Source organism: Haliaeetus albicilla, unplaced genomic scaffold, assembly GCF_947461875.1.
Source record: "Haliaeetus albicilla unplaced genomic scaffold, bHalAlb1.1 scaffold_151, whole genome shotgun sequence".
NCBI lineage: Eukaryota > Metazoa > Chordata > Aves > Accipitriformes > Accipitridae > Haliaeetus > Haliaeetus albicilla.
In genome coordinates, this window is record NW_027212435.1 from 54,349 (window position 1) to 68,056 (window position 13,708).

Here is a 13,708-nt window from a genome sequence, read left to right on the forward strand (position 1 = left end):
CTCCCCAGTATAACCCAGTGTATCTCAGTATGACCCAGTGACCCTCCGGTGCCCCCCCATCCTATCCCAGGCCTCTCCCAGTCCCCCCCAGTATAACCCAGTGCCTCTCAATACAACCCGGTGACCCTCTGGTGCCCCCCCCAGCCCCCCCCAGTGCCCCCCAGTATAACCCAGTGCCTCTCGATAGGACCCGGTGCCACTCTGGCGCTTCCCCGCACCCTCCCAGTATAACCCAGTCCAGCCCAGTGCCCCCAGCGCCCCCAGCACGCGGGTACGAATCGGGGGTTTATTGCGTATCAAAGGTGGTTTAAAAGGCGAATTATTTACAGACGCACCCGCGCGGGGGGGGGGGGGGGGGAAGGGGAGGGGCCCCGGGGCGGCGGGGGCGGGGCCTCCCCGGGCCACACCCCCTCCGTGCATCATTCATGAGCCTCCCCTCCCTCCCCCCTCCCCTTCCCTTTTTTTAATTTTTTTTTTAAATTTTTTTCCCTTTTTTTGTGCGTGGGGACACGGACAGACGGACACGCCCCCTCCCCCCCTCCCCCCCTCATGGCTTTGAGCTTTCGGGGGCGGGGCCCGTCCGCCCCTCCCCCACCCGCCCCTCCCCCACACCCCCCCGGGGGGCGGGGCTTGATGGGGGGGAGACGAAGGGGCGGGGCTCCCGTGGCAAAAAAGGGGCGGGTTCCCCCCCCCCCAGTCCCCCTCCCCGCGGGTGTCCGCGCCCCCGCCCGTGGCCCCGCCCCCGTGCCCCGCCCCCTGCCCATGCTGCCCCTCCCCCCTCAGATGAAGAACTCCTCCTTGCGCTTCCCGGGCTCTCCCCCCAGGAAGGCCTCCCGCGCCTCCCCGTGCTCCTCCAGCCCGCTCGCCTCGTGCGTCAGGTACGACCCTGCGCCGCCAGCGCCGCGTCAGACGCTCCCCCCAAGGGCCACGCCCCTCCCAGACACGCCCCGAGGAGCCACGCCCCTCCCGGCCACGCCCCCGAAGAGACACACCTCCCCCCCCCCCCCCCCCCCTTCCCTTTGACAATCCCCCCCGCCCGGCCCCAAGCGGGGAGGGGTGCTCGAGGCCACGCCCCCGCGCAGGGGTTGGCCCCGCCCCTCCCAGCCCACACCCCTTCCAGCAAGCCCCTCCCCTTCCAGCAGGCCCCTCCCCTTCCAGCAAGCCCTACCCCTTCTCCCAAGCCCCTCCCATCCCAGCAAGCCCCTCCCCTTCCAGCAAGCCCTACCCCTTCTCCCAAGCCCCTCCCATCCCAGCAAGCCCCTCGCCTTCCAGCAAGCCCCTCCCCTTCCAGCAAGCCCTACCCCTTCTCCCAACCCCCTCCCATCCCAGCAAGCCCCTCGCCTTCCAGCAAGCCCCACCCCTTCTACCAAGCCCCTCCCCTTCCAGCAAGCCCCTCCCATCCCCACAACCCCTTTACAACAAGCCCCATCCCAGCAAGCCCCGCCCCTTCCACCAAGCCCCTCCCCTGCTAGCAAGCCCCACCCCTTCCAGCAAGCCAACCCCTTTTACAATCTCCGCCCCTTCCAGCAAGCTCCTCCCCTTCCACCAAGCCCTGCTTCTACCAAGCCCCTCCCCTCCCAGCAAGCCCCACCCCTTCTCCCAATCCACACCTTCTCCCAATCCCCGCCTCTTCAGCAAGCCCCTCCCCTCCCAGCAAGCCCAACCCCTTCTCCCAAGCCCCTCCCCTCCCAGCAAGCCCCGCCCCTTCTCCCAATCCCCGCCTCTTCAGCAAGCCCAACCCCTTCTCCCAAGCCCCTCCCCTCCCAGCAAGCCCCGCCCCTTCTCCCAGTCCACTTCTCCCAATCCCCGCCTCTTCAGCAAGCCCCGCCCCTTCTCCCAATCCCCGCCTCTTCAGCAAGCCCCTCCCCTCCCAGCAAGCCCAACCCCTTCTCCCAAGCCCCTCCCCTCCCAGCAAGCCCCGCCCCTTCTCCCAGTCCACTTCTCCCAATCCCCGCCTCTTCAGCAAGCCCCGCCCCTTCTCCCAATCCCCGCCTCTTCAGCAAGCCCCTCCCCTCCCAGCAAGCCCAACCCCTTCTCCCAAGCCCCTCCCCTCCCAGCAAGCCCCACCCCTTCTCCCAATCCCTCCTCTTCAGCAAGCCCCTCCCCTTCCCACCCTCCCCCCCCCCCGGGCTTCCCTCCAGCAAGGCCCCCGTGCCTCCCCCCTCCCGGCCCCGCCCCCTCCCCGAGGCCCCTCCCCCGAGGCCCCGCCCCCTCCCCGAGGCCCCGCCCACCTTTCTGGCGGATGGAGCACCAGACCATGGTGGCCAAGAGGCAGATGAGGAGGAAGACGAGGAGGGCCAGGATCCCGCCGACGATGGCGTAGGGCACCGACCGCTGCGCCGCCACCACCGCCCCGGGGTCTGCCGGCGGGGAACGCCCTCAGGAGGGGGCACACGCCGCCGAGACCCCCCCCCCCCGTTTGCCGTAAGAGAGCGAAGGCGCCGCGACGGACCCCCCCCGCCGCCCCCGCCTGCCGTCGGAGAGCGATACGGGCGCCGGCCGTCGCGCCGGGGACGCCGAGCGTCGCGCCGGGACTCACCGTAGACGACGAGGACGTAGTGGTCGGCGGCGCGGCCGTGGGGGTTGCCGGCCTGGCAGCTGTAGGTGCCGTTGTCCTGGGGGCCGAGCGCCGGCAGCGTCAGCACCTCGCCCTCCGCCCGCGCCCGCGCCGGCAGCGACTCGTTCCCCCGGCTCCAGGCGATCTCGGTGGGGCTGAGGGGGGGGCGGCGAGGAGGAGGAAGGGGGGGGGGGCAGCGGTTGTCACCCCCGTCGCCCGTCCCCCGTGCCGGGGTTTCGGGGTGGGGGGCGGCGGCGGCGGGCGGCGCTCACCGGGGGTTGCCGTTGACGGCGCAGGTCAGCACCAGCGTGTCGCCCTCGCGCAGGACGCTCTGCGAGGGGTGGATCCGCGCCGTGGGGGCGTCTGGGGGGGGCACACGGGGACGGGTGGCACCTGCGGGGGGGCTGGCGCCCCCCCCGCGGGGACGTGGGACGCTCTGAGCGGGGTGTCGTGTGTGTCCCCCCCCCATCAGTGTCACACCCTGCCCAGTGTCGCTGTCACCCCCCCAGTGCCCCCATCACCCCCCCAGTGCCCCCATCACCCCTCCCAGTGTCCCCATCACCCCCATCACCCCCCCAGTGCCCCCATCACCCCCTCCACTACCTCCATCACCCCCCCAGTGCCCCCACCACGCCCCCCAGTGCCCCCATTACCCCCTCCTCTGTCCCCACCACCCCCCCCAGTGCCCCCACCACCCCCTCCACTATCGCCACCACCCCCCCCAGTGCCCCCATCACCCCCCCAGTGCCCCCATCACCCCTCCCAGTGTCCCCATCACCCCCCCAGCATCCCCATCACCCCCCCAGTGCCCCCATCACCCCCTCCACTACCTCCATCACCCCCCCAGTGCCCCCACCACCCCCCCCAGTGCCCCCATTACCCCCTCCTCTGTCCCCACCACCCCTCCCAGTGCCCCCATCACCCCTCCCAGTGTCCTCATCACTCTCCCAGTGTCCCTGCCACCCCCCCCAGTGGCCCCATCACCCCCCCCAGTGCCCCCACCACCCCTCCCAGTGTCCCCACCACCCCCCCCAGTGCCCCCATCACCCCCCCAGTGCCCCCACCACCCCCTCCACTATCGCCACCACCCTCCCAGTGCCCCCATCACCCCCCCAGTGCCCCCACCACCCCTCCCAGTGTCCTCATCACTCTCCCAGTGTCCCTGCCACCCCCCCCAGTGCCCCCATCACCCCCCCCAGTGCCCCCACCACCCCCTCCACTATCGCCATCACCCCCCCAGTGCCCCCATCACCCCCTCCTCTGTCCCCACCACCCCCCCCAGTGCCCCCCCCCACCCCCTCCACTATCGCCACCACCCTCCCAGTGCCCCCAGCGCCCCCCCCAGCGCCCCCAGCGCCCCCAGCTCACACTGGACGTCGAGGGTGTAGTGCCCCTGCCGGCGCTGCCCCCTGCCCAGGGCGGGGTGGGTGACCTCGCAGGTGACGACGGCGCCGTGGTCCCTGCGCTCCACGCGCAGGCGCAGCACGCTGCGCTGCCGGAACACCTTCCCCTGCTGCTCCCGGCTCGCGGACCCTGCCGGCGGCGCGGGGGGGCGTCGGGGGGACGGCGGGGACCCGCAGGGCGACACCAGGGACGGGCGGGGGGACGTCGAACCCCGCCGGGGTCCCCGTGTCCCCATCGAGGTCCCCTCCGTGTCCCCAACCCCACCGGGGTCCCCAACCCTGTCCCCAACCCAACCGGGGTCCCCACATCCCCCCCCCCCAGGCTCACCTCCGTGTCCCCAACCCCACCGGGGTCCCCAACCCTGTCCCCAACCCAACCGGGGTCCCCACATCCCCCCCCCAGGCTCCCCTCCGTGTCCCCAACCCCACCGGGGTCCCCAACCCCGTCCCCAACCCCACCAAGATCCTCCTCCATCCCAAATCTGGGCCCCTGTCCCCAGCCCCACCATGTCCCCAACCCCACCGGGGTCCCCAACCCTGTCCCCAACCCCACCAGAGTCCCCATGTCCCCCCCCAGGCTCCCCTCCGTGTCCCCAACCCCACCGGGGTCCCCAACTCCACCAAGATCCCCCCCATCCCAAACCTGGACCCCCTGTCCCCAACCCCACCGGGGTCCCCACGTCCTCATCAAGGTCCCCTCCGTGTCCCCAACCCCACCAGGGTCCCCATGTCCCCCCCCAGGGTCCCCCCATGTCCCCAAGCCCACCAAGATCCCCCTCCATCCCAAACCTGGGCCCCCTGTCCCCAACCTCACCATGTCCCCACCCCACCAGGGTCCCCATGTCCCCACCAGGGTCCCCTCCGTGTCCCCAACCCCACCAAGATCCCCCCCCCCCCATCCCAAACCCTGGCTCCCTGTCCCCAACCCCCTGGGGTCCCCAACCCCCCCGTGTCCCCCCCCCCCGAGCGGTCCCCGGTGTCACCTTGGAGCTCCCGGCGGTCTCGGTACCAGCGCAGGGTGGCGGGGGGCCGGGCGCGGGGCACCAGGCAGCTCAGCTCCACCTCCCCCCCCTCCACCGCCGCCTCCACCGCCTCCACCACCGGGTCCTCGGGGGGCACTGGGGGGACACACACACAATTGGGGACAGTTGGGGACACGGGGGGACAATTGGGGACACGGGGGGACAAGGACATGGGGACCAACATGGGGACGAAGGATGGGGGGGCGACAAGGGGGAGGTGTCTCCACATCTCCTCCACGTCCCCCCCGTGTCCCCACGTGTCCCCAAGTGTCCCCAGTTGTCCCCACAAACGATGACAAACTGGTTTGGGGTGTCTTGATGGCAGCAGAGAAACTGCCACCACATCCCCCATGTCCCCACATGTCCCCCCACATGTCCCCAGTTGTCCCCTCAACCGATGACAAACTGGTTTGGGGTGTCTTGAGGGCGGCAGAGAAACTGCCACCACATCCCCCGTGCCCCCAAGTGTCCCCAGTTGTCCCCACAAACAACGGCAAACTGGTTTGGGGTGTCTTGAGGGAGTAGAGAAACTGCCACCGCATCCCCCTGCCTCTCCACATCTCCCCCCGTGCCCCCAGTTGTCCCCACAAATGACGACAAACTGGTTCGGGGTGTCTTGAGGACAGCAGAGGAACTGCCACCACATCCCCCTTGTCCCCACATGTCCCCTCATGTCCCCAAGTGTCCCCAGTTGTCCCCATAAATGATGACAAACTGGTTTGGGGTATCTTGAGGGTGGCAGAGAAACTGCCACCGCATCCCCCTGCCTCTCCACATCCCCCCACATGTCCCCCAGTTGTCCCCAGTTGTCCCCATGAACGACGACAAACTGGTTTGGGGTGTCTTGAGGACAGCAGAGAAACTGCCACCACATCCCCCATGTCCCCAGTTGTCCCCTCAAATGACGACAAACTGGTTTGGGGTGTCTCGAGGGCACCAGAGGAACCACCACCACATCCCCCGTGCCCCCAGTTGTCCCCACACGTCCCCAGTTGTCCCCTCAACCGACGACAAACTGGTTTGGGGTGTCTCGAGGGCACCAGAGGAACCACCACCACATCCCCCATGCCCCCAGTTGTCCCCACACGTCCCCAGTTGTCCCCTCAACCGATGACAAACTGGTTCGGGGTGCCTCGAGGGCACCAGAGGAACCTCCACCGCACCCCCGCGTCCCCCCGCGTCCCCCCCGCGTCCCCCCTACCCAGGACGGTGAGGGTGGCGATCTGGTGGTGGGTGTCATCGGCGTAGAGCTGGCAGAAGTAGCCGCCCTCGTCCTCCAGCCGGGCGCGGGACAGGCGCAGGCGCAGGCGCCGCCGGCTGAACTCCGCCAGCTGGAACCGCTCGTCCTTCAGCGCTGGCACCGGCACACCGGCGTCACCCGCGGCCGCCTCGGGGACGCCGCGACGCCGCCGGGTCCCCACGGACGCCCCGGAGCCCCGTGGCCACCAATGGGCCACCCCGAGGTCCCCGGGGCCACCGCAAGACCACCCTAGAGCCCCGTAGCCACCATAGGGCCACCCCAAGACTCCCCCCGGCATCCCGTGGCCACCCCAAGGTCCCCACGGCCACCATAGGACCACCCTAGAGTTCCATGGCCACCCCACAGTCCCTGTGGCCACCATGGCACCCCATGGCCACCCTGAGGCCACCAGAGGGGCCACCCTGGAGCCACCCCGAGACCCCCATGGCCACCCCACAGCCACCCCAAGGTCTCCATGGCCAGCCCATGGTCCCCGTGGCCACCATAGGGGCCACCCTAGAGCCCCATGGCCACCCCAAGGTCCCCAAGGTCACCCCACAGCCACCTTGAGGCCACCCCAAGGTCCGTGAGGCCACCACAGGGCCACCCTAGAGCCCCACAGCCACCCCAAGGTCCCCGTGGCCACCATAGGGGCCACCCTAGAGCCCCATGGCCAGCCCATGGTCCTCGTGGCCACCATAGGGGCCACCCTGGAGCCACCCCAAGACCCCCATGGCCACCCCAAGGTCCCTGTGGCCACCATAGGGGCCACCCTAGTATCCCACGGCCACCCCAAGACCCCCATGGCCACCCCAAGGCCACCATGGCCACCACAGGGCCACCCAGAGGCCCCCCTGGAGCCCCGGAGCCACCGCAGGGGCCCTGTGGCCACCCCAGGGACCCCAGGAGCACCCCAAAAGCTGCTCAGAGCCCCTCCTCCGCCGTGTCCCCCTCACCGCGGGTGCCGTTGAAGAAGAGGGTCTGCCGGGCCGGGTTCTGGATGACGACGATGGAGCCGTCGTACTGGTGGAGGTGACAAGTGATCTCGGCCGTGCCGCCCTCCAGCACCGTCACGTTCTCCGCCTGCACCTCCTGCGCCCGCCCTGGGGACAGCGGGGACGGCGTCACCGAGGGGGGGGGACGGGGACGGGCGCGACACCCACACCGGGGTGCTGGGGACGGCGGGGGCACCGTTACTGGGGACACCATCACTGGGGACACCATCGCTGGGGGCACCGACGCCGGGGACACCGACACCAGAGTGCTGGGGACACTGGGGACACCTACACTGGGGTGCTGGGGACACCGTTACTGGGGACACCGATGCTGGGGACACTGACACCAGGGTGCTGGGGACACTGGGGACACCGTTACTGGGGGCACTGACGCTGGGGACACCCACACCAGGGTGCTGGGGACAGCGGGGGCACTGTCACTGGGGACACCATCACTGGGGACACCGACGCCGGGGTGCTGGGGACACTGGGGACACCGACACCGGGGTGCTGGGGACAGTGGGGACACTGTTACTGGGGACACCGACGCTGGGGACACCGGCCCTGGGGTGCTGGGGACACCGTTACTGGGGGCACTGACAGTGGGGGACACCCACACCGGGGTGCTGGGGACAGCGGGGGCACCATTACTGGGGACACCAACGCCAGGGTGCTGGGGACACTGGGGACACCGTTACTGGGGGCACTGACGCTGGGGACACCCACACCAGGGTGCTGGGGACAGCGGGGGCACTGTCACTGGGGACACCATCACTGGGGACACCGACGCCGGGGTGCTGGGGACACTGGGGACACCGACACCGGGGTGCTGGGGACAGTGGGGACACTGTTACTGGGGACACCGACGCTGGGGACACCGGCCCTGGGGTGCTGGGGACACCGTTACTGGGGGCACTGACAGTGGGGGACACCCACACCGGGGTGCTGGGGACAGCGGGGGCACCGTTACTGGGGACACCAACGCCAGGGTGCTGGGGACACTGGGGACACCGTTACTGGGGGCACCGATGCTGGGGACAACCACACCAGGGTGCTGGGGACAGCAGGGACACCGTTACTGGGGACACCATCACTGGGGACACCGTTACTGGGGGCACTGACAGTGGGGGACACCCACACCAGGGTGCTGGGGACAGCGGGGGCACCGTTACTGGGGACACCATCACTGGGGACACCATTACTGGGGGCACTGACGCTGGGACATCGACACTGGGGTGCTGGGGACAGCGGGGGCACCGTTACTGGGGACACCATCACTGGAGACACCATTACTGGGGGCACTGACGCTGGGACACCGACACTGGGGTGCTGGGGACACTGAGGACACCATTATTGGGTGCTGGGGACACTGGGAGCACCGTTACTGGGGACACCTACACTGGGGTGCTGGGGACATCAGGGACACCATTACTGGGGACACCATCACCAGGGACGCCAACACTGGGGTGCTGGGGACACTGGGGGCACCGTTACTGGGGACACCATCACTGAGGTGCTGGGGATATGGGGGACACTGACACTTGGGACACCCACACCAGGGTGCTGGAGACACTGGGGACACTGGCACCGGGGTGCTGGGGACACCATTATTGGGTGCTGGGGACACTGGGGGCACTGACACTGGGGATACCCACACCGGGGTGCTGGGGACTCTGGTGACACCGTTACAGATGACACGATCACTGGTGACACGATCACTGGGGACACTGACACCGGCAACATCAACACTGGGGTGCTGGGGACACTGGGGACACCGTTACTGGGGACACTGACATGGGGGACACCCACACTGGGGTGCTGGGGAAATCGGGGACGCCATTATTGGGAACACTGGCACTGGGGACACCCACGCCGAGGTGCTGGGGATGTTGGGGGCACTGGGGACACCGTTACTGGGGACACTCACACCGGGGACACCCACACCGGGGACACTGGGGACATTGGGGACAACATTACTGGGGTGCTGGGGACACTTGACACTGGGGACACCCACACCGGGGTGCTGGGGACATCGGGGACACCGTCACGGGGAACGCTGACACTGGGGACACCCACACCGGGGTGCTGGGGATACTGGGGACACTGGTACTGGGGACATTGACACGGGGGACACCCACAGCGGGGTGCTGGGGACACTGTCATCAGGGAGGGTGACAGCGGGGACGCCAGCGGTGCCGGGGACACCGACACTGGGGACAGCGGGGACACCGACAGCGGGGACACTGACACCGAGAATGCCGATGTCAGGGACACCGACACCGGTGACACCGTCACGGGGGACCGGTGACACATGGGGGGACACACACCAGTGGTGGCAGCGCAGGGACGCTCGCCCCGGTGACAGCAGGAGCACCGGGGACGCCATCCCTGGGGACGGTGACGGTGGCACGGCCCCCCCGGGTCGTCGTGTCGTCCCCCCCCCGCCTCGTTACAGGCCCCTCGTTAGGGTCCTCGGCGTCACCTCCAGTTGCTGTGACGACGCCGGGCTGTCACCAGAGTTGGGGGGGGGGGTGATGGGGGGGTAAATGTGAGTGACATAATGGGGGGGGGGGGGCGACGCGGCGTTTTCGCTGTGTCAGCACAATCTCCCCCCCTTCCCCAGGGTCGCCACGGCGACCGTGGCGTCACCGTCACCGCCAAGGTCGTCACCACGCCAAGGTCACCCCCATCCCCAGGGGGGTCCCGGGGGACACGGGCGTCCGGGGGGGGCACCCAGGTATCCGGGGGGGCACCCAGTTATCATTGGGGGGGGACCCAGGTGATGGGGGGGAGACCCAGGTGATGGGGGGAGACCCGGGTGATGGGGGGGAGGACAGGACGGGCATCTGGGGGGGGCACCCAGGCATTTGGGTGCTGCCCACGGAGGTGACACAGGGACAAGGGACACTTTGTTCCCCCCCACCCCCGACTCCCACCCCAGCCGGGCGCCTGGGTCCGTGTCCCCCCCCCCCCACGAGTGGGTGCTGGGTGGGGGAGGGAAGGCGCCCGGACGCCTGGGTGCCCCCCCAAAAGGCCAAGGGAGGGGTGGGGTGGGGGACACACACACACAATGGCCCTTTTCTGCGCCACCCGCGCGGGGACAGGCCGGCGCCGCCTGGCACCTCGGCGAGGACCAGGGTGTCCGGGCGGGTCCCGTGGCACCCACCCCCATCCCCGTGTGTGTGTCCCCCCCCCTAATTCGTGGAAATTGGGGATGTGGGTGTCCGGGGTGGGGGGGACGAGGGACGGAGCGATGTCACGCACCCCCCTCTCAAAGCGACCGCGGTGTCCCCGGTGCGAGGGGGATGCGATGGGGGGGTTTGGGGACACCCGGACGAGGGTGGGGGTGTCAGCGGAGCACGAGGTTGAAGGGGGGGGGCCATGAGGGTGGGGGGACACCCGGCCACCAGTGTCACCGGCCCACGGGGGGTGACAGGCGCCCGGCTGCAAGGGTGAGGGGACGAGGGGACACGGGCGGACGAGGGCGCAGGGTCATTTCCCGCCCCCCCCACCAGTGTGGGGACACCGGGATGCTCGGGGGGGGGGGGGGGGGGTGTGTGACAAGGCCACCCGAGGGTGCAGGGTCACCCCCCTGCACTATGGGGATGCTCGGGGGGGGGTGACAAGGCCACCCGAGGGCGCAGGGTCATCTCCAACCCCCCCCCCCAGCATGGGGACACGGGGATGGACGGACGGGGATGGATGGGGACACCGGTGGGGTGACGGGATGGGGAAGGAGACACCCCCCCCCAAAAGCCTCGTGTCCCCAGGCTGCGGTGGAGGGGGGGGGACACACACAGCACAAAGCCACCCCCGAGGGGACCGATGGGGACGGAGTGGGGGGGGGGACGGGACACAGACAGCGAAATGTGCCCCCCAACCCTGCCGGGGGGGGGGTAAAACCTTGGGGACAGGGAGGGGAGAGAGGCGGGGGGGGGCACAGGATGGGGACAGATGTGGGGTCCCTGTGTCCTCGGGGGGAAGCGCTGTGGCAGGGAGGGGTGGGGGGGGTGGGGGGGGCTGCGGCAGAGGCTGGCAGCGTTTTCGGGGGGTGGACGCAGCCCTAAAATGGGGGGGGGGGGGGAGTTTGGGGTCACCCCGGTGTGGGGACAAGGGGGATGGGGACAATTTGGGGGGGGGAGGCATAATTTAAAGGGGGATGGGGAGACAATTTGGGGACACACACACAGACACACACACACACATTTTGGGGGGGGGTGTCTTACCCTGTCCGGCGGCCCAGAGGAGGATGAGGCCCGGCAGCAGCGCGGGGCACAGGGGGGGGCGCGGGGGGGGCTGCATGGCGGCTGCCGCGTCCCTCTGCCGCTCCCCACCTGCCGGGCCCTGAGGATAATGTATGCTGATGAGATGCGAGAGGCTGGGCCAATGGGGGAGGAGGAGGAGGAGGAGCCCTGGGATGAAGGGGGGGGGGTGTGGGTTTGGTGTTTACAGGCCCATGCGGGTTTGGGGAGTGGGAGGGTGGGGGGGGAAGGGACAACCGTGACACCCCCCCGCCCCGATGTCACCCACAGCCCCGGGAAGGGATGGGCCCATGGGGGTACCCCGAGGCAGGATTGGGGCACCCTGGGGTGGGATGGGGGACCCTGGGGCAGGATTGGGGCACCCCACATTGAGACCAGGCACCCCAAGGCAAGATTGGGGTACCCCAGGGTGGGATCGGGGCACCCCAAGGGGGATCGGGGCATCCCAGGGTGGGATCATGCCCCCCCAAGCCAGGATTGGGGTACCCCAGGGTGGGATCAGGGCACCCCAAGGGGTTTGGGGCACCCTAGGACAGGGCCAGGGCTACCCCAGGGTGGGATCATGCCCCCCAAGCCAGAATTGGGGTACCCCAGGGTGGGATCAGAGCACCCTAGGACAGGATGAGGGCATCCCAGGGTGGGATCATGCCCCCCAAGCCAGAATTGGGGTACCCCAGGGTGACATTGGGGCACCCCAAGGGGGAAATGGGGCGCCCCAAGGGGGAATGGGGGCACCCCAGGGTGAGACCGTGGACCCCAAGCCAGACTGGGGCACCCCAAGAGGGAAACGGGACACCCCAAATTGAGACCAGGCACCCCAAGGCAAGATCGCGGCACCCCAGGGTGGGATCAGGGACCCCAGTCCAGAACTGGGGCACCCCCGGTGACACTGGGGCACCCCAAGGGGGGATGGGGGGCACCCCAGGGTGGGAGAGGGGGACCCCAAGCTGAACAAGTGTCACCCCAAGCCGTCTCCTAGCCCAACCACGTCGGCGTAGCCGGCGCCGGCAAGGAGGGGGGCAGTTTCTATGGCAGCCCTCACACCACCCCCCCCCCGGCAGCGCCGAACAAAGCCGCGACTCAGCGCCAGCCCTGCCGAACAGGGCGGCCATTCTGCGCCGCCGGGCGCCCGGGGGGTCCCGGGGGGGGCCCCCGACATCGGCCTTTTGGGGCCGTTTGTCCCCGTTTCGGCCTCCCGCGGCCGGACCCCCACGAAGCCGCTCGGGACGCGGGGCACGTCCGGGCCGAACGGCTCCAAAACCCACCCTTTTTGGCTCAGAAAGTGGGCCGCGGTGTGGCAGAGACCCAAAACGGGGTGAAACGGGGCCAAAATGGGCAAAACAGGGCTAAAGCATGGCTAAACGGGGCCAAAACGGGGCTAGAGAGGGCCAAAGTGGGGCTAGAGAGGGCCAAACCAGGGTGTACAGGTGATGACGGGGCATCGGGTGGGCACTTGGGGGGGAACTGGCATCGGGGACGAAGCCGCAGCGACGTCCCCAGCTGGGTGTGGGGACAGGGCACCTGGTTGGGTAAAGCCACCCCCTATTCCGGCATCTTTACCCCCAAATTCGCCTGGTGCGTGTGAGTGTGTGTGTGGGGATGAGCTCGTGTGGCCGCAAAAGGCCTTGGGCCGGGCAGCGGGGCGAGGGCAACCCTACGGTTCACTGGGTAATTAGCAGGAGGGAGGTAATGAGGAAGGGAGGGCCATACCCTCTCATCCGTGCCTCTGAAGGGATCTTCGCCGAGGACACAGGGCTGGCTTCTCCCTGCGTGCCGGGAGCGGGAGAACCGGTCCTGCCGCCGCCGGGAGCCTGGGCGGCGAAGGCGACGCCTTTCGGGGAGGCGAGCGAAGGCATCGCGGGAAGGTACGGTGGGGAAACGGGGTGCGTGGGAGGGAGGTGGCCCAGCTGAAGGAGACGAAAAGCAAAGGCTGCTCCGGGGAGGTGGTCACCCGCTCGCTCCCACAGCAAGGTCCGGCAGCCATCGCCCACCGCAGCCATGAGGGAGAGGCCACCCCGGGGAGAGCTCAAACACCTGAAAGAAGAGGCCGAGGGCTGAAGGGCGATGCCCAGCCCGTTTGCGAGGGGTTAGAAGGAGGCGGCGGGGCCCGGGAACTCACCGCTTGGGGGCCGCGGCAGCCGGAGCCGCCGCCTGAGGGAAGGGGGAAAATGGCGGCGGGCGCGGAATCAACCCGCAGCGCCTTTCCCGCCCTTCCCGAAGCCACGCCCC

At 69.4% G+C, this 13,708-nt stretch overlaps 1 protein-coding gene across 2 annotated transcripts; it reads right to left on the reverse strand.

Annotated features, from left to right (window-relative positions):
• Window positions 1–749: 749 nt before the first annotated feature.
• CADM4 (cell adhesion molecule 4) lies at window positions 750–13,479 on the reverse strand. 2 transcript variants are annotated; one of them, XM_069777816.1, is made up of 10 exons: window positions 13,190–13,479; window positions 11,444–11,561; window positions 7,179–7,325; window positions 6,184–6,336; window positions 4,944–5,078; window positions 3,926–4,090; window positions 2,830–2,920; window positions 2,540–2,615; window positions 2,232–2,360; window positions 750–886 (listed from the first exon to the last, which is right to left on the reverse strand). In XM_069777816.1, exons 2-10 carry the CDS (start codon window positions 11,517–11,519, stop codon window positions 875–877), a joined length of 984 nt encoding a protein of 327 aa, XP_069633917.1. In that variant the 5' UTR covers window positions 11,520–11,561; window positions 13,190–13,479; the 3' UTR covers window positions 750–874. The 2 variants fall into 2 exon arrangements, with proteins under 2 accessions (XP_069633917.1, XP_069633916.1); XM_069777815.1 differs by having other exon boundaries at window positions 2,540–2,712.
• Between the last annotated feature and the right edge of the window lie 229 nt (window positions 13,480–13,708).

What these genes read in the sequence shown, in the direction of transcription:
- CADM4 (XM_069777815.1), bottom strand. Translation starts at nt 11,519, where the DNA reads ATGCAGCCCCCCCCGCGCCCCCCCCTGTGCCCCGCGCTGCTGCCGGGC. An exon ending in CCTCTGGGCCGCCGGACAGG is followed by an intron (nt 7,326 to 11,443) that starts GTAAGACACCCC and finishes CGCTGTCCCCAG; the next exon opens with GGCGGGCGCAGGAGGTGCAG. An exon ending in GTGCTCCATCCGCCAGAAAG is followed by an intron (nt 887 to 2,231) that starts GTGGGCGGGGCC and finishes CTGGCGGCGCAG; the next exon opens with GGTCGTACCTGACGCACGAG.